This window comes from Pristiophorus japonicus, unplaced genomic scaffold (genome assembly GCF_044704955.1).
Source record: "Pristiophorus japonicus isolate sPriJap1 unplaced genomic scaffold, sPriJap1.hap1 HAP1_SCAFFOLD_838, whole genome shotgun sequence".
NCBI classification, from domain to species: Eukaryota; Metazoa; Chordata; class Chondrichthyes; family Pristiophoridae; genus Pristiophorus; species Pristiophorus japonicus.
The window spans coordinates 136,921-158,550 of record NW_027254760.1 but is presented as its reverse complement, the minus strand read 5'-3'; the positions used below and the strand labels follow the sequence as shown (position 1 = coordinate 158,550).

General features: G+C 56.3%; 2 protein-coding genes across 14 annotated transcripts in view; one reads left to right on the top strand and one right to left on the bottom strand.

Annotated features, from left to right (window-relative positions):
* pagr1 (PAXIP1 associated glutamate-rich protein 1) overlaps positions 1-14,219 on the bottom strand; it is a 25,063-nt gene extending 10,844 nt beyond the window's left edge. The window contains exons 1-2 of the mRNA XM_070874486.1: positions 14,117-14,219; positions 4,726-5,031 (exon numbers count right to left, since the gene is read on the bottom strand). Of these exons, the coding sequence (XP_070730587.1) occupies positions 4,726-5,012 (287 nt within the window). The 5' untranslated portion in view covers positions 5,013-5,031; positions 14,117-14,219. The remainder of the gene's footprint in view (positions 1-4,725; positions 5,032-14,116) is intronic.
* Positions 14,220-14,612: 393 nt separating this feature from the next.
* kif22 (kinesin family member 22) overlaps positions 14,613-21,630 on the top strand; it is a 34,985-nt gene continuing 27,967 nt past the window's right edge. For 2 of the 13 annotated variants that reach the window (XM_070874482.1, XM_070874470.1), the window contains exons 1-2: positions 16,410-16,496; positions 17,857-18,059. In XM_070874482.1, coding sequence (XP_070730583.1) covers positions 17,863-18,059 — 197 coding nt within the window. In that variant the 5' untranslated portion in view covers positions 16,410-16,496; positions 17,857-17,862. The other 11 variants (XM_070874473.1, XM_070874471.1, XM_070874480.1 and 8 more) reach the window with 11 other exon arrangements.

Genomic DNA, 21,630 nt, shown 5'->3' with positions numbered 1-21,630 from the left:
ACACACACACACACCGTGTTACCCCGCGGTGAGGGATCGACACACACACACACACACACCGTGTTACCCCGCGGTGAGGGATCGACACACACACACACAGTGTTACCCCGCGGTGAGGGATCCAGACACACACACACACACACACACACACACACACACACACACACAGTGTTACCCCGCGGTGAGGGATCGACACACACACACACACACACACACACACACACACACACAGTGTTACCCCGCGGTGAGGGATCGGCACACACACACACACACACAGTGTTACCCCACGGTGAGGGATCCACACACACACACACACACACACACACAGTGTTACCCCACGGTGAGGGATCGACACACACACACACGTTATACTCAGTCCCTTCATACACGTCGTTAATATAGATTGTAAATAGTTGGGGCCCCAGCACTGATCCCTGTGGCACCCCACTAGTTACTGATTGACAACCCGAGAATGACCCATTTATCCCGACTCTGTTCTCTGTTAGTTAGCCAATCCTCTATCCATGCTAATATATTACCCCCAACCCCGTGAACTTTTATCTTGTGCAGTAACCTTATCAAATATCTTCTGGAAATCCAAATACACCACATCCACTGGTTCCCCTTTATCCTCCCTGTTTGTTACATCCTCAAAGAACTCCAGCAAATGTGAAACATGATTTCCCTTTCATAAAACCATGCTGGCTCTGCCTGATTGAATTTTGCTTTTCCAAATGTCCCACTACTGCTTCCTTAATAATGGACTCCAACATTTTCCCAACCACAGATGTTAGACTAACTGGTCTATCGTTTCCTGCTTTCTGTCTGCTTCCTTTTTTTAAAATAGGGGCGTTACATTTACGGTTTTCCAATCCGCTAGGACCGGCCCAGAATCCAGGGAATTTTGGTAGATTACAACCAATGCATCCACTATCTCTGCAGCCACTTCTTTTAAGACCCTAGGATGCAGGCCGTCAGGTCCAGGGGACTTGTCTGCCTTTAGTCCCATTAGTTTGCCGAGTACTACTTCTTTAGTGATAGTGATTGTATTAAGTTTCTCCCTCCCTATAGTCCCTTGATTATCCACTATTGGGATGTTTATAGTGTCTTCTACCGTGAAGACCGATAGAAATATTTCCGTTTCCCATTATTAATTCCCCAGGCCCATCCTCTCGGGGACTAACATTTACTTTAGCCACTATTTCGTGCTGGTTTACTTTCATAATTTAGCTTCCCTCTTTTTGTTATTGTTTTAGTCGTTCTTTGCTGGCTTTTAAAAGTTTCCCAACTAGTCTTGGCCACATTGTATGCCCTTGTTTTCAATTTGTTACCATCCCTTATTTCCTTAGTTAGCCACGGATGGTTATCCCTTCTCTTACAGTCTTGCCTTCTCATTGGAATATATTTTGTTGAGAGTTATGAAATATCTCCTTAAATGTCTGCCACTGCTCACCAACCGTCCCATACTTTAGTCCATTGGCCTCCCTGATCACTTGCTGTACCTGCATACTAACTCTTTGTGTTTCATGCACCAGGACCCCCAGGTCCCTCTGTACTGCAGCACTTTGTAATCTTTCTCCATTTCAATAATAATTTGCTTTTTTATTTTTCCTGCCAAAGTGGATAACTTCAGACTTTCCCACACGCACTGTGTTATCACCTTCATGGGAACAAGCGCTGGACCCGCTAGCTCTTGGTGCCGAGGCTGACCCTGAAATGAGCTTCCGGCCAAATGTCCGCAGCATAACTAAACCCGTCTATTTCCCCCTCTGTAACATCGCCCGTCTCCGCCCCTGCCTCAGCTCATCCGCTGCTGAAACCCTCACCAGTGCCTTTGTTACCTCCAGACTTGACTATTCCAACGCACTCTTGGCTGGCCTCCCACATTCTACCTGACGTAAACTAGAGGTGATCCAAAACTCGGCTGCCCCCGTGTTCTAATTCTCACGAGGGGATTAAATGTAGTATCTCCAAATTTGCAGATGACACTAAGTTGGGTGGCAGTGTGAGCTGCGAGGAGGATGCTAGGAGGCTGCAGAGTGACTTGGAAAGGTTAGGTGAGTGGGAAAATGCATGGCAGATGACGTATAATGTGGATAAATGTGAGGTTATCCACTTTGGTGGTAAAAACAGAGACACAGACTATTATCTGAATGGTGACAGATTAGGAAAAGGGGAGGTGCAACGAGACCTGGCTGTCATGGTACATCAGTCATAGGAGGTGGGTGGGGTGGATTGACCCATCCACCTCCACGGAGGTGTGTGGGGGGCCTGATCCATCCACCTCCATGGCACGAATCTGGTATTGCAGTACTTCCAGGAACGGTGCAGTGGCTCTCGGCCTTTTGGCTAAGAGCATTGGCGCAGAGTGATCCTTGATGTGTGCAAGGTGACCTCTGGCATTTGTGATTTGACAAAGAATTGAAGGTTGACATGCAGGTACAGCAGGCGGTTAAGGAAGCAAATGGCATGTTGGCCTTCATAGCGAGGGGATTTGAGTATAGGAGCAGGGAGGTGTTGCTACAGTTGTACAGGACTTTGGTGAGGCCTCATCTGGAGTATTGTGTACAGTTTTGGTCTCCTAACTTGAGGAAGGACATTCTTGCTATTGAGGGAGTGCAGCGAAGGTTCACCAGACTGATTCCCGGGATGGCAGGACTAACATATCAAGAAAGACTGGATCAACTGGGCCTGTATTCACTGGAGTTCAGAAGAATGAGAGGGGATCTCATAGAAACGTTTAAAATTCTGACGGGTTTAGACAGGTTAGATGCAGGAAGAATGTTCCCAATGTTGGGGAAGTCCAGAACCAGGGGTCACAGTCTAAGGATAAGGGGTAAGCCATTTAGGACTGAGATGAGGAGAAACTTCTTCACCCAGAGAGTGGTGAACCTGTGGAATTCTCTACCACAGAAAGTTGTTGAGGCCAATTCACTAAATATATTCAAAAAGGAGTTAAATGTAGTCCTTACTACTAGGGGGATCAAGGGGTATGGCGAGAAAGCAGGAATGGGGTACTGAAGTTGCGTGTTCAGCCATGAACTAATTGAATGGCGGTGCAGGCTCGAAGGGCCGAATGGACTACTCCTGCACCTATTTTCTATGTTTCTATGCACCGAGTCCCACTCACCCATCACCCCGTGTGCTCGCTGACCCCGTGTCCAAACTCGCACCGAGTCCCACTCACCCATCACCCCCTGTGCCCCCGTGTCCTAACTCGCACCAAGTCCCGCTCACCCATCACCCCCTGTACTCGCTGCCCCGTGTCCTAACTCACACTGAGTCCCACTCACCCATCACCCCCTGTGCTCACTGACCCCGTGTCCTAACTCACACCCAGTCCCACTCACCCATCACCCCCTGTGCTCACTGACCCCGTGTCCTAACTCACACCGAGTCCCACTCACCCATCACCCCCTGTGCTCACTGACCCGTGTCCAAACTTGCACCAAGTCCCGCTCACCCATCACCCCCTGTGCCCCCAGGTCCTAACTCGCACCGAGTCCCACTCACCCATCACCCCCTGTGCTCACTGCCCCGTGTCCTAACTTGCACCAAGTCCCGCTCACCCATCACCCCCTGTGCCCCCAGGTCCTAACTCGCACCGAGTCCCACTCACCCATCACCCCCTGTGCTCACTGACCCGTGTCCTAACTTGCACCAAGTCCCACTCACCCATCACCCCCTGTGCCCCCAGGTCCTAACTCGCACCGAGTCCCACTCACCCATCACCCCCTGTGCTCGTTGACCTACATTGGCTCCCGGTTAAGCAACTAAGCAACGCCTCGATTTCAAAATTCTCATCCTTCTTTTCAAATCCCTCCATGGCCCTCACCCCTCCCTATCTCTGTAATCTCCTCCAGTCCCACAACCCCCCCCCCCCCCCCCGTTTTCCTGAGATGTCTGCGCTCCTCTAATTCTGCCCTCTTGAGCATCCCTGATTATAATCTCTCAACCATTGGTGACCGTGCCTTCAGCTGCCTGGGCCCCAAGCTCTGGAACTCCCTCCCGAAACCTCTCTTTTCTCCTTAAAACATACCTCTTTTACCAAGCTTTTGGTCACCTGCGCTAACTGCTACTTATTTAAGGAAGGATATGCTTGTTTTGGAGGCAGTTCAGAGAAGGCTCATGAGGTTGATTCCGGAGATGAAGGGGTTCTCATATGAAGAAAGGGTGAGCAGGTTGGGCCTATACTGGAATGAGATCTTATTGAAACGTGTAAGATACTGAGGGGGCTCGACAGGGTAGATGAGGATGTTCCCACTGATGGGGGAGACTAGAACTAAGGGGCATGGTTTTAGAATAAGGGGCCGCCCATTTAAAACTGAGATGAGGAGGAATTTCTTCTCTCAGAGGGTTGTAAATCTGTGGAATTCTCTGCCCCAGAGAGCTGTGGAGGCTGGGACATTGAATATATTTAAGGTGGAGATAGACAGATATTTGAGCGATAAGGGAGTGAAGGGTTATGGGGAGCGGGCGGGGAAGTGGAGCTGAGTCCATGATCGGATCAGCCCATGGTGGTATTAAATGGCGGAGCAGGCTCGAGGGGCCGAATGGCCGACTCCTGCTCCTGTTTCTGATGTCTTACTTACGCTTATGCGGCTTGGTGTCAAATGTTTTTATTCCTGTGAGGCGCCTTGGGATGTTTCACTAGGCTAAAGGTGCTATATCAATACAGGTTGTTGTTGTTGAGTGAAACCGTGCCGTGCCAAAACCGTCACTTACTTCTCGGCCTTCTCCTCTTCAGCCTCCTCTTCCTCCTCCTCCTCCTCCTGTGGATCAGCCTCGGGGGTAGGTGGACGGCGGGGCAGGGGTCTGATGCTCAGCTCCAGGGTGCCCTGCTCACAGAGGATCTGGTACAGCCGGCGGATCTCCTGGTGGCCTGGGCTCCACCCATCGGCACTCTCCACCTCCTCGTCACTGCAGCCCACGCACCAGTCCCCCTCGCTGTCCAGAGTCAGCTCCCCAGTGCTCGCCACAAGGCTTGCATCCTCCACCTGCATGGTCACCATCTGCACCGCACCGACACACCTGGGGGGCGAAACCAGACCGGCAGTGTGAGAGACAAGCATTGGGGCAGGGGAAACCTTGGGGGGGGGCGGGGAAACCAGCCCGACAGCGATACCCCATGGGGAGGGGGTAAATGTGGGAATACATCATGGGGGGAGGGTAAATGGGGGAATACCCCATGGGGAGGGGGTAAATGTGGGAATACATCATGGGGGGAGGGTAAATGGGGGAATACCCCATGGGGGAGGGTAAATGGGGGAATACCCCATGGGGAGGGGGTAAATGGGGGAATAACCCATGGGGGAGGGTAAATGGGGAATAACCCATGGGGAGGGGGTAAATGGGGGAATACCCCATGGGGAGGGGGTAAATGGGGGAATACCCCATGGGGAGGGGGTAAATGGGGCAATACCCCATGGGGGGAGGGTAAATGGGGCAATACCCCATGTGGGGAGGGTAAATGGGGCAATACCCCAAGTGGGGAGGGGTAAATGGGGCAATACCCCATGGGGGAGGGGGTAAATAGGGGAATACCCCATGGGGGAGGGTAAATGGGGGAATACCCCAAGTGGGGAGGGGTAAATGGGGGAATACCCCATGGGGAGGGGGTAAATAGGGGAATTCCCCATGGGAGGAAGGTAAATGGGGGAATACCCCATGTGAGGAGGACACAAAAAAATCTGCAAAAGGACACAGACAGGCTAAGTGAGTGGGCAAAAATTTGTCAGATGGAGTATAATGTGGGAAAGTGTGAGGTCATTCACTTTGGCAGAAAAAAAATCAAAGAGCAAGTTATTATTTAAATGGAGAAAGATTGCAAAGTGCCGCAGTACAGCGGGACCTGGGGTTACTTGTACATGAAACACAAAAGGTTAGTATGCAGGTACAGCAAGTGATCAGGAAGACCAATGGTATCTTGGCCTTTATTGCAAAGGGGATGGAGTATAAAAGCAGGGAAGTCTTGCTCCAGTTACACAGGGTATTGGTGAGGCCACACCTGGAGTACTGCGTGCAGTTTTGGTCTCCGTATTTACGAAAGGATACACTTGCTTTGGAGGCAGTTCAGAGAAAGTTCACTCGGTTGATTCCGGGGATGAGGGGGTTGACTTATGAGGAAAGGTTGAGGAGGTTGGGCCTCTACTCATTGGAATTCAGAAGAATGAGAGGTGATCTTATGGAAACGTATCAGATTATGAGGGGGTTTGACAAGGTGGATGCAGAGAGGATGTTTCCACTGATGGGGAAGACTAGAACTAGGGGGCATGGTCTTAGAATAAGGGGCCACCCATTTAAAACTGAGATGAGGAGGAATTTCTTCTCTCAGAGGGTTGTAAATCTGTGGAATTCTCTGCCCCAGAGAGCTGCGGAGGCCGGGACATTGAATATATTTAAGACAGAGATAGTCAGTTTCTTAACTGATAAGGGAGTGAAGGGTTATGGTGAGTGGGCGGGGAAGTGGACCTGAGTCCATGATCAGATTAGCCATGATTGTATTAAATGGCAGATAGTCTGCATTCCAGAGTACTTAAGGAAGTGGCCCTAGAAATAGTGGATGCATTGGTGATAATTTTCCAACAGTCTATTGACTCTGGATCAGTTCCTATGGACTGGAGGGTAGCTAATGTAACACCACTTTTTTAAAGAGAGAAAACGGGTAATTATAGACCGGTTAGCCTGACATCAGTAGTGGGGAAAATGTTGGAATCAATTATTAAAGATGAAATAGCAGCACATTTGGAAAGCAGTGACAGGATCGGTCCAAGTCAGCATGGATTTATGAAAGGGAAATCATGCTTGACAAATCTTCCGGAATTTTTTGAGGATGTAACTAGTAGAGTGGACAAGGGAGAACCAGTGGATGTGGTGTATTTGGACTTTCAAAAGGCCTTTGACAAGGTCCCACACAAGAGATTGGTGTGCAAAATTAAAGCACATGGTATTGGGGGTAATGTACTGACATGGATAGAGAACTGGTCGGCAGACAGGAAGCAGAGAGTCGGGATTAACGGGTCCTTTTCAGAATGGCAGGCAGTGACTAGTGGGGTGCCGCAGGGCTCAGTGCTGGGACCCCAGCTATTTACAATATACATCAATGATTTAGATGAAGGAATTGAGTGTAATATCTCCAAGTTTGCAGATGACACTAAGCTGGGTGGCGGTGTGAGCTGTGAGGAGGATGCTAAGAGGCTGCAGGGTGACTTGGACAGGTTAGGTGAGTGGGCAAATGCATGGCAGATGCAGTATAATGTGGATAAATGTGAGGTTATCCACTTTGGTGGCAAAAACACAAAGGCAGAATATTATCTGAATGGTGGCAAATTAGGAAAAGGGGAGGTGCAACGAGACCTGGGTGTCATGGTACATCAGTCATTGAAAGTTGGCATGCAGGTACAGCAGGCAGTGAAGAAGGCAAATGGTATGTTGGCCTTCATTGCTAGTAGATTTGAGTATAGGAGCAGGGAGGTCTTACTGCAGTTGTACAGTGCCTTGGTGAGGCCTCACCTGGAATATTGTGTTCAGTTTTGGTCTCCTAATCTGAGGAAGGACATTCTTGCTATTGAGGGAGTGCAGCGAACGTTCACCAGACTGATTCCCGGGGTGGCAGGACTGACATATGAGGAGAGACTGGATCAACTGGGCCTGTATTCACTGGAGTTTAGAAGGATGAGAGGGGATCTCATAGAAACATATAAAATTCTGACGGGACTGGACAGGTTAGATGCAGGAAGAATGTTCCCGATGTTGGGAAAGTCCAGAACCAGGGGTCACAGTCTAAGGATAAGGGGTAAGCCATTTAGGACTGAGATGAGGATAAACTTCTTCACTCAGAGAGTTGTTGACCTGTGGAATTCCCTACCGCAGAGTTGTTGAGGCCAATTCATTGGATATATTCAAGAGGGAGTTAGATATGGCCCTTACGGCTAAAGGGACCAAAGGGTATGGAGAGAAAGCAGGAAAGGGGTACTGAGGGAATGATCAGCCATGATCTTATTGAATGGTGGTGCAGGCTCGAAGGGCCGAATGGCCTGCTCCTGCACCTATTTTCTATGTTTCTGTAGGATCAGTAGTAGGCCATTCGGCCCCTCGAGCCTGCACAATATGATCATGGCTGACCCTCTATCTCAACACCAGATTCCCGCTTTCTCCCCATACCCCTTGATGCCTTTTGTGTCTAGAAACCTATCTGTCTCCCTCTTAAATATATTCAGTGACTTGCCCTCCACAGCCTTCTGTGGTAGAGAATTCCACAGGTTCACCACCCTCTGAGTGAAAACATTTCTCCTCATCTCACTCCTAAATTTCCTGCCCCGTATCCTGAGACTCTGACCCCTTGTTCTAGACTTCCCAGCCCCGGGGAAACACCCTCCCCACATCCAGTCTGTCCAACCCCGTCAGAATTTTATACCTTTCAATGAGATCCCCTCTCATTCTTCTAAACTCCAGTGAATACAGGCCCAGTCGACCCAATCTCTCCTCATACGGCAGTCCTGCCATCCCGGGAATCAGTCTGGTGAACCTTCGCTGCACTCCCTCTATGGCAAGTATATCATTCCTTAGGTAAGGAGACCGACACTGCCCAATACTCCAGGTGTGGTCTCACCAGGGCCCTGTATAACTGGAGTAAGACATCCTCGCTCCTGTACTCAATCCTCTCGCAATGAAGGCCAACAAACCATTGGCCTTCCTCACTGCTTGCTGCACCATGTTTGCTGTCAATGACTGGTGTACAAGGACAGCCAGGTCCCTCTGTACATCCACACTTCCCAAAGCCAGCACCATTTAAATAATACTTTGCCCTTATGTTTTTCCCACAAAAGTGGAGAACGTCACATTTATCCACGTTATACTGTATCGGCCATGTGTTTGCCCACTCACTGAACCGATTTGTGTGGGGGAATAGCCCATGGGAGGAGGTAAATGGGGGAATACGGCATGGGGTGGGAAGGTAAATGGGGGAATACCCCACCGGGGGGGGGAGGGTAAATGGGGCAATACCCCACGGGGGAGGGTAAATGGGGAAATACCCCACGGGGGAGGGGTAAATGGGGCAATACCCCACGGGGGGAGGGGTAAATGGGGCAATACCCCACGGGGGGAGGGGTAAATGGGGCAATACCCCACGGGGGGAGGGTAAATGGGGCAATACCCCACGGGGGGAGGGTAAATGGGGCAATACCCCACGGGGGGAGGGTAAATGGGGCAATACCCCACGGGGGGAGGGTAAATGGGGCAATACCCCACGGGGGGAGGGTAAATGGGGCAATACCCCACGGGGGGAGGGTAAATGGGGCAATACCCCACGGGGGGAGGGTAAATGGGGCAATACCCCACGGGGGGAGGGTAAATGGGGCAATACCCCACGGGGGGAGGGTAAATGGGGCAATACCCCACGGGGGGAGGGTAAATGGGGCAATACCCCACGGGGGGAGGGTAAATGGGGCAATACCCCACGGGGGGAGGGTAAATGGGGCAATACCCCACGGGGGGAGGGTAAATGGGGCAATACCCCACGGGGGGTAAATGGGGCAATACCCCACGGGGGGAGGGTAAATGGGGCAATACCCCACGGGGGGAGGGGTAATGGGGCAATACCCCACGGGGGGAGGGTAAATGGGGCAATACCCCACAGGGGGAGGGTAAATGGGGCAATACCCCACAGGGGAGGGTAAATGGGGCAATACCCCACCGGGGAGGGTAAATGGGGCATTACCCCACGGGGGGAGGGGTAAATGGGGCAATACCCCACGGGGGGAGGGTAAATGGGGCAATACCCCACAGGGGGAGGGTAAATGGGGCAATACCCCACGGGGGAGGGTAAATGGGGCAATACCCCACCGGGGAGGGTAAATGGGGCATTACCCCACGGGGGGAGGGGTAAATGGGGCATTACCCCACGAGGGAGGGGTAAATGGGGCAATACCCCATGGGGGAGGGGTAAATGGGGCATTACCCCACGGGGGAGGGGTAAATGGGGCATTACCCCACGGGGGGAGGGGTAAATGGGGCATTACCCCACGGGGGGAGGGGTAAATGGGGCAATACCCCACGGGGGGAGGGGTAAATGGGGCATTACCCCACGAGGGAGGGGTAAATGGGGCATTACCCCACGAGGGAGGGGTAAATGGGGCAATACCCCACAGGGGGAGGGTAAATGGGGCAATACCCCACGGGGGGAGGGTAAATGGGGCATTACCCCAAGAGGGAGGGGTAAATGGGGCAATACCCCACAGGGGGAGGGTAAATGGGGCAATACCCCACGGGGGAGGGTAAATGGGGCATTACCCCACGGGGGGAGGGTAAATGGGGCATTACCCCACGGGGGGAGGGTAAATGGGGCATTACCCCACGGGGGGAGGGTAAATGGGGCATTACCCCACGGGGGGAGGGGTAAATGGGGCAATACCCCACGGGGGGAGGGTAAATGGGGCACTACCACACGGGGGGGAGGGTAAATGGGGCAATACCCCACAGGGGGAGGGGTAAATGGTGCAATACCCCACGGGGGGAGGGTAAATGGGGCAATACCCCACGGGGGGGGGAGGGTAAATGGGGCAATACCCCACGGGGGAGGGTAAATGGGGCAATACCCCACGGGGGAGGGTAAATGGGGCAATACCCCACGGGGGGGGGGGGTAAATGGGGCAATACCCCACGGGGGAGGGTAAATGGGGCAATACCCCACGGGGGAGGGTAAATGGGGCAATACCCCACGGGGGGAGGGTAAATGGGGCAATACCCCACGGGGGGGGGGGGGGGTAAATGGGGCAATACCCCACGGGGGGAGGGTAAATGGGGCAATACCCCACGGGGAGGGGTAAATGGGGCAATACCCCACGGGGGAGGGGTAAATGGGGCAATACCCCACGGGGGAGGGGTAAATGGGGCAATACCCCACGGGGCGAGGGGTAAATGGGGCAATACCCCACGGGGGGGGGGGTAAATGGGGCATTACCCCACGGGGGGGGGGGGTAAATGGGGCAATACCCCACGGGGGGAGGGTAAATGGGGCATTACCCCACGGGGGGAGGGTAAATGGGGCATTACCCCACGGGGGGAGGGTAAATGGGGCATTACCCCACGGGGGGAGGGTAAATGGGGCAATACCCCACAGGGGGAGGGTAAATGGGGCAATACCCCACGGGGGGAGGGGTAAATGGGGCAATACCCCACGGGGGAGGGTAAATGGGGCAATACCCCACCGGGGAGGGTAAATGGGGCAATACCACACGGGGGAGGGGTAAATGGGGCAATACCCCACGGGGGGAGGGGTAAATGGGGCAATACCCCACGGGGGGAGGGGTAAATGGGGCAATACCCCACGGGGGGAGGGGTAAATGGGGCAATACCCCACGGGGGAGGGGTAAATGGGGCATTACCCCACGGGGGGAGGGTAAATGGGGCATTACCCCAAGAGGGAGGGGTAAATGGGGCAATACCCCACAGGGGGAGGGTAAATGGGGCAATACCCCACGGGGGAGGGTAAATGGGGCATTACCCCACGGGGGGAGGGTAAATGGGGCATTACCCCACGGGGGGAGGGTAAATGGGGCATTACCCCACGGGGGGAGGGTAAATGGGGCATTACCCCACGGGGGGAGGGGTAAATGGGGCAATACCCCACGGGGGGAGGGTAAATGGGGCACTACCACACGGGGGGGAGGGTAAATGGGGCAATACCCCACAGGGGGAGGGGTAAATGGTGCAATACCCCACGGGGGGAGGGTAAATGGGGCAATACCCCACGGGGGGGGGGAGGGTAAATGGGGCAATACCCCACGGGGGAGGGTAAATGGGGCAATACCCCACGGGGGAGGGTAAATGGGGCAATACCCCACGGGGGGGGGGTAAATGGGGCAATACCCCACGGGGGGGGGTAAATGGGGCAATACCCCACGGGGGAGGGTAAATGGGGCAATACCCCACGGGGGGAGGGTAAATGGGGCAATACCCCACGGGGGGGGGGGGGGTAAATGGGGCAATACCCCACGGGGGGGGGGGGGTAAATGGGGCAATACCCCACGGGGAGGGGTAAATGGGGCAATACCCCACGGGGGAGGGGTAAATGGGGCAATACCCCACGGGGGAGGGGTAAATGGGGCAATACCCCACGGGGGGGGGGGGGGTAAATGGGGCATTACCCCACGGGGGGGGGGGGTAAATGGGGCAATACCCCACGGGGGGAGGGTAAATGGGGCATTACCCCACGGGGGGAGGGTAAATGGGGCATTACCCCACGGGGGGAGGGTAAATGGGGCATTACCCCACGGGGGGAGGGTAAATGGGGCATTACCCCACGGGGGGAGGGTAAATGGGGCAATACCCCACAGGGGGAGGGTAAATGGGGCAATACCCCACGGGGGGAGGGGTAAATGGGGCAATACCCCACGGGGGAGGGTAAATGGGGCAATACCCCACCGGGGAGGGTAAATGGGGCAATACCACACGGGGGAGGGGTAAATGGGGCAATACCCCACGGGGGGAGGGGTAAATGGGGCAATACCCCACGGGGGGAGGGGTAAATGGGGCAATACCCCACGGGGGGAGGGGTAAATGGGGCAATACCCCACGGGGGAGGGGTAAATGGGGCATTACCCCACGGGGGTGGGTAAATGGGGCAATACCCCACGGGGGGAGGGGTAAATGGGGCAATACCCCACAGGGGAGGGGTAAATGGGGCAATACCCCACGGGGGGAGGGGTAAATGGGGCAATACCCCACGGGGGAGGGTAAATGGGGCAATACCCCACGGGGGGAGGGGTAAATGGGGCAATACCCCACGGGGGAGGGGTAAATGGGGCAATACCCCACGGGGAGGGTAAATGGGGCAATACCCCACGGGGGAGGGGTAAATGGGGCAATACCCCACGGGGGGAGGGTAAATGGGGCAATACCCCACGGGGGAGGGGTAAATGGGGCATTACCCCACGGGGCAAGGGGTAAATGGGGCAATACCCCACGGGGGAGGGTAAATGGGGCAATACCCCATGGGGGAGGGGTAAATGGGGCATTACCCCACGGGGGGGGGGTAAATGGGGCAATACCCCACGGGGGGAGGGTAAATGGGGCAATACCCCACGGGGGGAGGGGTAAATGGGGCAATACCCCACGGGGGGAGGGTAAATGGTGCAATACCCCACAGGGGGAGGGTAAATGGGGCAATACCCCACGGGGGAGGGGTAAATGGGGCAATACCCCACGGGGGAGTGGTAAATGGGGCAATACCCCACGGGGGGAGGGTAAATGGGGCAATACCCCACGGGGGGAGGGGTAAATGGGGCAATACCCCACGGGGGAGGGGTAAATGGGGCAATACCCCACGGGGGAGGGGTAAATGGGGCATTACCTCACAGGGGGGAGGGTAAATGGGGCAATACCCCACGGGGGGAGGGGTAAATGGGGCAATACCCCACGGGGGGAGGGTAAATGGGGCAATACCCCACGGGGGGAGGGGTAAATGGGGCAATACCCCACGGGGGAGGGGTAAATGGGGCAATACCCCACGGGGGGAGGGTAAATGGGGCAATACCCCACGGGGGGAGGGGTAAATGGGGCATTACCCCACGGGGGGAGAGTAAATGGGGCAATACCCCACGGGGGAGTGTAAATGGGCAATACCCCACGGGGGGAGGGTAAATGGGGCAATACCCCACAGGGGGAGGGTAAATGGGGCAATACCCCACGGGGGGAGGGTAAATGGGGCATTACCCCACGGGGGAGGGGTAAATGGGGCAATACCCCATGGGGGGAGGGGTAAATGGGGCAATACCCCACGGGGGGAGGGTAAATGGGGCAATACCCCACGGGGGGAGGGTAAATGGGGCATTACCCCACGGGGGGAGGGTAAATGGGGCATTACCCCACGGGGGAGGGGTAAATGGGGCAATACCCCATGGGGGGAGGGGTAAATGGGGCAATACCCCACGGGGGAGGGGTAAATGGGGCAATACCCCACGGGGGGAGGGGTAAATGGGGCAATACCCCACGGGGGGAGGGGTAAATGGCCCCCTGCCCCCCACATCCGGGACTGAGGGCGGGTCTGGGTCCCCTGGAGCCCCCCCCAATGGGGGAAACCGTTTAAAAACCCCCAAAAACCCCCAATAATTACCTCTCAGCCCCGCTTCCGGCCGCGCACCGGAAGCGCCGCGATCGCCGCGTGACCGTTCAAAAAGCCAACCGCCGCCGGGGCGGGGCGGGGCGGGGCGAGAGGTTGCCGCGTCACTGCTGGGGTGGGGGGGGGCGGGGCCAAAGGTGCCTCGCGTCGACGCTGGGGGGGGCGGGGCCGCAGCTTGAGGGGCGGGGCGGGAGGTCAGCGCGTCAACAGTAGCGGGGCGGAGTCGGGTGGGTGGGTGACGTCACCCGCGCGGAGCAGTCGGCGGGCGACATGACGTCACCGCCCAGCAACCAAAGGGGGCGCGGCCGGCGCGATGGGATGTGGGGGCGGGGCATCGTTACCCGCGCGGGGAGAGGGGGGAGGGGGCGGCGCCAGTTCCAAGCTGTGAACCAATGGGCTGGGGGGAAATGGGCGGGACGTCGGCTGTCAATCAACTAACAAGCTCGCCCGCCTCTCTCACTTCCGGCCGCGCGGCAGATTTAAACGGGCTTCCGGCGGTTGGAGCTTGGAGCGGCGGCAGACTGAGAGAGAACGGTTTAGAGCGGTCCGGGAACGTCTCATATAACCGAGCTAGAGGTCCGGGAACGTCTCATATACCGAGATAGAGGTCCGGGAACGTCTCATATACCGAGATAGAGGTCCGGGAACGTCTCATATACCGAGATAGAGGTCCGGGAACGTCTCATATACCCGAGATAGAGGTCCGGGAACGTCTCATATACCGAGATAGCGGTCCGGGAACGTCTCATATAACCGAGATAGAGGTCCGGGAACGTCTCATATAACCGAGCTAGAGGTCTGGGAACGTCTCATATAACCGAGATAGTGGTCCGGGAACGTCTCATATAACCGAGATAGAGGTCCGGGAACGTCTCATATAACCGAGATAGAGGTCCGGGAACGTCTCATATAACCGAGATAGAGGTCCGGGAACGTCTCATATAACCGAGCTAGAGGTCTGGGAACGTCTCATATAACCGAGATAGAGGTCCGGGAACGTCTCATATAACCGAGATAGAGGTCCGGGAACGTCTCATATACCGAGATAGCGGTCCGGGAACGTCTCATATAACCGAGATAGAGGTCCGGGAACGTCTCATACCGAGCTAGAGGTCAGGGAACGTCTCATATAACCGAGATAGAGGTCCGGGAACGTCTCATATAACCGAGCTAGAGGTCAGGGAACGTCTCATATAACCGAGATAGCGGTCCTGGAACGTCTCATATACCGAGATAGAGGTCCGGGAACGTCTCATATACCGAGATAGTGGTCCGGGAACGTCTCATATACCGAGATAGTGGTCCGGGAACGTCTCATATACCGAGATAGTGGTCCGGGAACGTCTCATATACCGAGATAGTGGTCCGGGAACGTCTCATATAACCGAGATAGCGGTCCGGGAACGTCTCATATAACCGAGATAGTGGTCCGGGAACGTCTCATATACCGAGATAGAGGTCCGGGAACGTCTCATATACCGAGATAGAGGTCCGGGAACGTCTCATACCGAGATAGTGGTCCGGGAACGTCTCATATACCGAGATAGCGGTCCGGGAACGTCTCATATAACCGAGATAGAGGTCAGGGAACGTCTCATATAACCGAGATAGAGGTCCTGGAACGTCTCATATAACCGAGATAGAGGTCCGGGAACGTCTCATATAACCGAGATAGTGGTCCGGGAACGTCTCATATAACCGAGATAGCGGCCCGGGAACGTCTCATATAACCGAGATAGCGGTCCGGGAACGTCTCATATAACCGAGATAGCGGTCCGGGAACGTCTCATATACCGAGATAGTGGTCCGGGAACGTCTCATATAACCGAGATAGCGGTCCGGGAACGTCTCATATAACCGAGATAGAGGTCCGGGAACGTCTCATATACCGAGATAGTGGTCCGGGAACGTCTCATATACCGAGATAGCGGTCCGGGAACGTCTCATATAACCGAGATAGCGGTCCGGGAACGTCTCATATAACCGAGATAGAGGTCAGGGAACGTCTCATATAACCGAGATAGAGGTCCTGGAACGTCTCATATAACCGAGATAGAGGTCCGGGAACGTCTCATATAACCGAGATAGTGGTCCGGGAACGTCTCATATAACCGAGATAGCGGCCCGGGAACGTCTCATATAACCGAGATAGCGGTCCGGGAACGTCTCATATAACCGAGATAGAGGTCCGGGAACGTCTCATATAACCGAGATAGAGGTCCGGGAACGTCTCATATACCGAGATAGCGGTCCTGGAACGTCTCATATACCGAGATAGAGGTCCGGGAACGTCTCATATACCGAGATAGCGGTCCGGGAACGTCTCATATACCGAGATAGAGGTCCGGGAACGTCTCATATACCCGAGATAGAGGTCCTGGAACGTCTCATATACCGAGATAGAGGTCCGGGAACGTCTCATATACCGAGATAGTGGTCCTGGAACGTCTCATATACCGAGATAGAGGTCCGGGAACGTCTCATATACCGAGATAGCGGCCCGGGAACGTCTCATATAACCGAGATAGAGGTCCGGGAACGTCTCATATACCGAGATAGCGGTCCTGGAACGTCTCATATAACCGAGATAGTGGTCCGGGAACGTCTCATATACCGAGATAGCGGTCCGGGAACGTCTCATATAACCGAGATAGCGGTCCGGGAACGTCTCATATAACCGAGATAGAGGTCCGGGAACGTCTCATATACCGAGATAGCGGTCCTGGAACGTCTCATATAACCGAGATAGTGGTCCGGGAACGTCTCATATAACCGAGATAGCGGTCCGGGAACGTCTCATATAACCGAGATAGACACAGAGGGACACGGAGAGAGGGACACAAGGCGGCGGTGAGTCGCGCCGGGCCACGGGATTGTGTTTGTTATCCACCGCCGCCATTTTGTGACAAATGGCCGCCCGTTAACCGCCCCTCCGACAGTGCGGCACTCCCTCAGTACTGCCCCTCCGACAGTGCGGCGCTCCCTCAGTACTGCCCGTCCGACAGTGCGGCACTCCCTCAGTACTGCCCCTCCGACAGTGCGGCACTCCCTCAGTACTGCCCCTCCGACAGTCACTCCCTCAGTACTGCCCCTCCGACAGTCACTCCCTCAGTACTGCCCCTCCGACAGTGCGGGGCTCCCTCAGTACTGCCCCTCCGACAGTGCGGCACTCCCTCAGTACTGTCCCTCCGACAGTGCGGGGCTCCCTCAGTACTGCCCCTCCGACAGTCACTCCCTCAGTACTGCCCCTCCGACAGTCACTCCCTCAGTACTGCCCCTCCGACAGTGCGGCACTCCCTCAGTACTGCCCCTCCGACAGTGCGGCACTCCCTCAGTACTGCCCCTCCGACAGTGCGGCACTCCCTCAGTACTGCCCCTCCGACAGTGCGGCACTCCCTCAGTACTGCCCCTCCGACAGTGCGGCACTCCCTCAGTACTGCCCCTCCGACAGTGCGGCACTCCCTCAGTACTGCCCCTCCGACAGTGCGGCACTCCCTCAGTACTGCCCCTCCGACAGTGCGGCACTCCCTCAGTACTGCCCCTCCGACAGTGCGGCACTCCCTCGGTACTGCCCCTCCGACAGTGCGGCGCTCCCTCGGTACTGCCCCTCCGACAGTGCGGCACTCCCTCGGTGCCGCCCCGCAGTGCTGGCCTGGATTTCCTGCTCCTGTTTCTCAAGCGGCGACCTTGTGTGCCAGCAATGACCCGGCGTTCTCTGTCTCTGTGTCTCCCAGGTGACGATGGCCAGTCGGGTGCCCCTCCCGGACCCCCGGCCCCAGAAGAAGCCGAGCCACGGCCAGGTGCAGGTGGCAGTGCGACTGCGGCCCTACCTGGCCGGCGAGAGCGGGGAGCAGCGGGGAGCGTGCGTGCGCGGCATCGACGCACGGACTCTGGAGATCATGAACTGGAGGAACCGCTCCGAGACCATGCAGTACAAGTAAGGAACGTAAATGGGAGCAGGAGTCGGCCATTCGGCCCCTCGAGCCTGCTCCGCCATTTAATACGATCATGGTTGATCCGATCAAGGACTCAGCTCCACTTCCCTGCCCGCTCCCCATAATCCTTCACTCCCTTATCGCTCAAAAATCTGTCTATCTCCACCTTAAATATATTCAATGTCCCAGCCTCCACAGCTCTCTGGGGCAGAGAATTCCACAGATTTACAACCCTCTGAGAGAAGAAATTCCTCCTCATCTCAGTTTTAAATGGGCGGCCCCTTATTCTAAGACCATGCCCCCTAGTTCTAGTCTCCCCCATCAGTGGGAACATCCTCTCTGCATCCACCTTGTCGAGCCCCCTCGTAATCTGATACGTTTCCATAAGATCACCTCTCATTCTTCTGAACTCCAATGAGTAGAGGCCCAACCTCCTCAACCTTCCCTCATAAGTCAACCCCCTCATCTCCGGAATCAACCGAGGGAACCTTCTCTGAACTGCCTCCAAAGCAAGTATATCCTTTCGTAAATACGGAGAGCAAAACTGCACGCAGTACTCCAGGTGTGGCCTCACCAATACCCTGTATAACTGGAGCAAGACTTCCCTGCTTTTATACTCCATCCCCTTTGCAATAAAGGCCAAGATACCATTGGCCTTCCTTATCACTTGCTGTACCTGCATACTAACCTTTTGTGTTTCATGTACAAGTAACCCCCAGGTTCCGCTATACTGCGGCACTTTGTAATCTTTCTCCATTTAAATAATAACTAGCTCTTCACTATTTTATGCCAAAGTTGCCTGACCTCACACTGTCCAACATTATACTCCATCTGACAAATGTTTGCCCACTCACTGAGCCTGTCTGTCCTTTTGCAGATTTGTGCGGAGTGTGCGCCAGGACTTGGCAGGACCGCCTGTCCCTCCCACTGCCAGTGTGTGGACCCTGTGCCCGGCGTTCCCCGTGAGCAGGAGTACCCGTGCCCACCCGCTGCCTCGGCACCACCTTGTAATCGGGGGTCCTGGGGCGCATTGGCCACAAAACCTTCATTCTCCTGTTAGCGAACTGGACAAAGTCAATCTGGTACAAGTGTGTGTCAGCACAAAGATCAGAAACAGTCCACCACGGGGGCACCGGCTCTCCCCGGGGCACGGGCCCCCCTCCATGGGGGCACTGACTCTCCCCGGGGTACGGGCCCTCCTCCACGGGGGCACTGGCTCTCCCCAGGGTACGGGCCCCCCCTCTCCACGGGGGCACTGGCTCTCCCCAGGGTACGGGCCCCCCCTCTCCACGGGGGCACCGACTCTCCCCAGGGTACGGGCCCACCCTGTCAACCCCAATGGCGCACTGGCTCTCCCCAGGGTCCGGCTCCTCTCCACGGGGGCACTGGCTCTCCCCAGGGTACGCCCCCCTCTCCACGGGGGCACTGGCTCTCCCCAGGGTACGCCCCCTCTCCACGGGGGCACCGGCTCTCCCCAGGGTACGGGCCCACCCTGTCAACCCCAACGGCGCACTGGCTCTCCCTGGGGTACGGGCCCCCCTCCACAGGGGCACTGGCTCTCCCCAGGGTACGGGCCCCCCCCCCCCCTCTCCACGGGGGCACTGGCTCTCCCCAGGGTACGGACCCCTCCACGGGGGCACTGGCTCTCCCCAGGGTACGGGCCCCTCCACGGGGGCACTGGCTCTCCCCAGGGTACGGGCCCCTCCACGGGGGCACTGGCTCTCCCCAGGGTACGGGCCCCTCCACGGGGGCACCGACTCTCCCCAGGGTACGTGCCCACCCTGTCAACCCCAATGGCGCACTGGCTCTCCCCAGGGTCCGGCCCCTCTCCACGGGGGCACTGGCTCTTCCCAGGGTACGGGCCCCCCTCTCCACGGGGGCACTGGCTCTCCCCAGGGTACGCCCCCCTCTCCACGGGGGCACTGGCTCTCCCCAGGGTACGCCCCCTCTCCACGGGGGCACCGGCTCTCCCCAGGGTACGGGCCCACCCTGTCAACCCCAACGGCGCACTGGCTCTCCCTGGGGTATGGGCCCCCCTCCACAGGGGCACTGGCTCTCCCCAGGGTACGGGCCCCCCCCCCTCTCCACGGGGGCACTGGCTCTCCCCAGGGTACGGACCCCCCCCCTCTCCACGGGGGCACCGACTCTCCCCAGGGTACGGTCTCCCCCCCCCTACCCCCCCTCTCCACAGGGGCACCGACTCTCCTTGCGGTACAGGCCCCCCTGTCCCCTCGCATAGGCACCGGCTCTCCCCGGGATTAAATGTCTGATATTTAAGATCGTGCGTAGTAGAAACCTTTTCCACACGAGGGGAGAGGTTTGTGCGTTTGCAGAATGTGCTGGTTGTTGGACAGCACGGATTCGATGAGTCGAATGGCCTCCTGTGCTGTCCAATTCCCATGCCCTAACCTTGCTGCTCTCCCCCAGTTCCCTGATTCCCGTGCCTTAACCTTGCTGCTCTCTCCCAGTTCCCTGATTCCCGTGCCCGAACCTTGCTGCTCTCTCCCAGTTCCCTGATTCCCGTGCCCTAACCTTGCTGCTCTCTCCCAGTTCCCTGATTCCTATGCCCTAACCTTGCTGCTCTCTCCCAGTTCCCTGATTCCCGTGCCTTAACCTTGCTGCGCTCTCCCAGTTCCCTGATTCCCGTGCCCAAACCTTGCTGCTCTCCCCCAGTTCCCTGATTCCCGTGTCCTAACCTTGCTGGTATCTCCCTGATTCCCATGCCCTAACCTTGCTGCTCTTTCCCAGTTCCCTGATTCCCATGCCCTAACCTTGCTGCTCTTTCCCAGTTCCCTGATTCCCATGCCCTAACCTTGCTGCTCTCTCCCAGTTCCCTGATTCCCGTGCCCTAACCTTGCTGCTCTCTCCCAGTTCCCTGATTCCTATGCCCTAACCTTGCTGCTCTCTCCCAGTTCCCTGATTCCCGTGCCCAAACCTTGCTGCTCTCCCCCAGTTCCCTGATTCCCGTGTCCTAACCTTGCTGGTATCTCCCTGATTCCCATGCCCTAACCTTGCTGCTCTTTCCCAGTTCCCTGATTCCCATGCCCTAACCTTGCTGCTCTCTCCCAGTTCCCTGATTCCTGTGCCCTAACCTTGCTCTCTCCCAGTTCCCTGATTCCTGTGCCCGAACCTTGCTGCTCTCTCCCAGTTCCCTGATTCCCGTGCCCTAACCTTGCTGCTCTCCCCCAGTTCCCTGATTCCCGTGCCCGAACCTTGCTGCTCTCTCCCAGTTCCCTGATTCCCGTGCCCTAACCTTGCTGCTCTCTCCCAGTTCCCTGATTCCTGTGCCCTAACCTTGCTCTCTCCCAGTTCCCTGATTCCTGTGCCCGAACCTTGCTGCTCTCTCCCAGTTCCCTGATTCCCGTGCCCTAACCTTGCTGCTCTCTCTCCCAGTTCCCTGATTCCCGTGCTCTAACCTTGCTCTCCCCCAGTTCCCTGATTCCCATGCCCTAACCTTGCTGCTCTCTCCCAGTTCCCTGATTCCTGTGCCCTAACCTTGCTCTCTCCCAGTTCCCTGATTCCTGTGCCCGAACCTTGCTGCTCTCTCCCAGTTCCCTGATTCCCGTGCCCTAA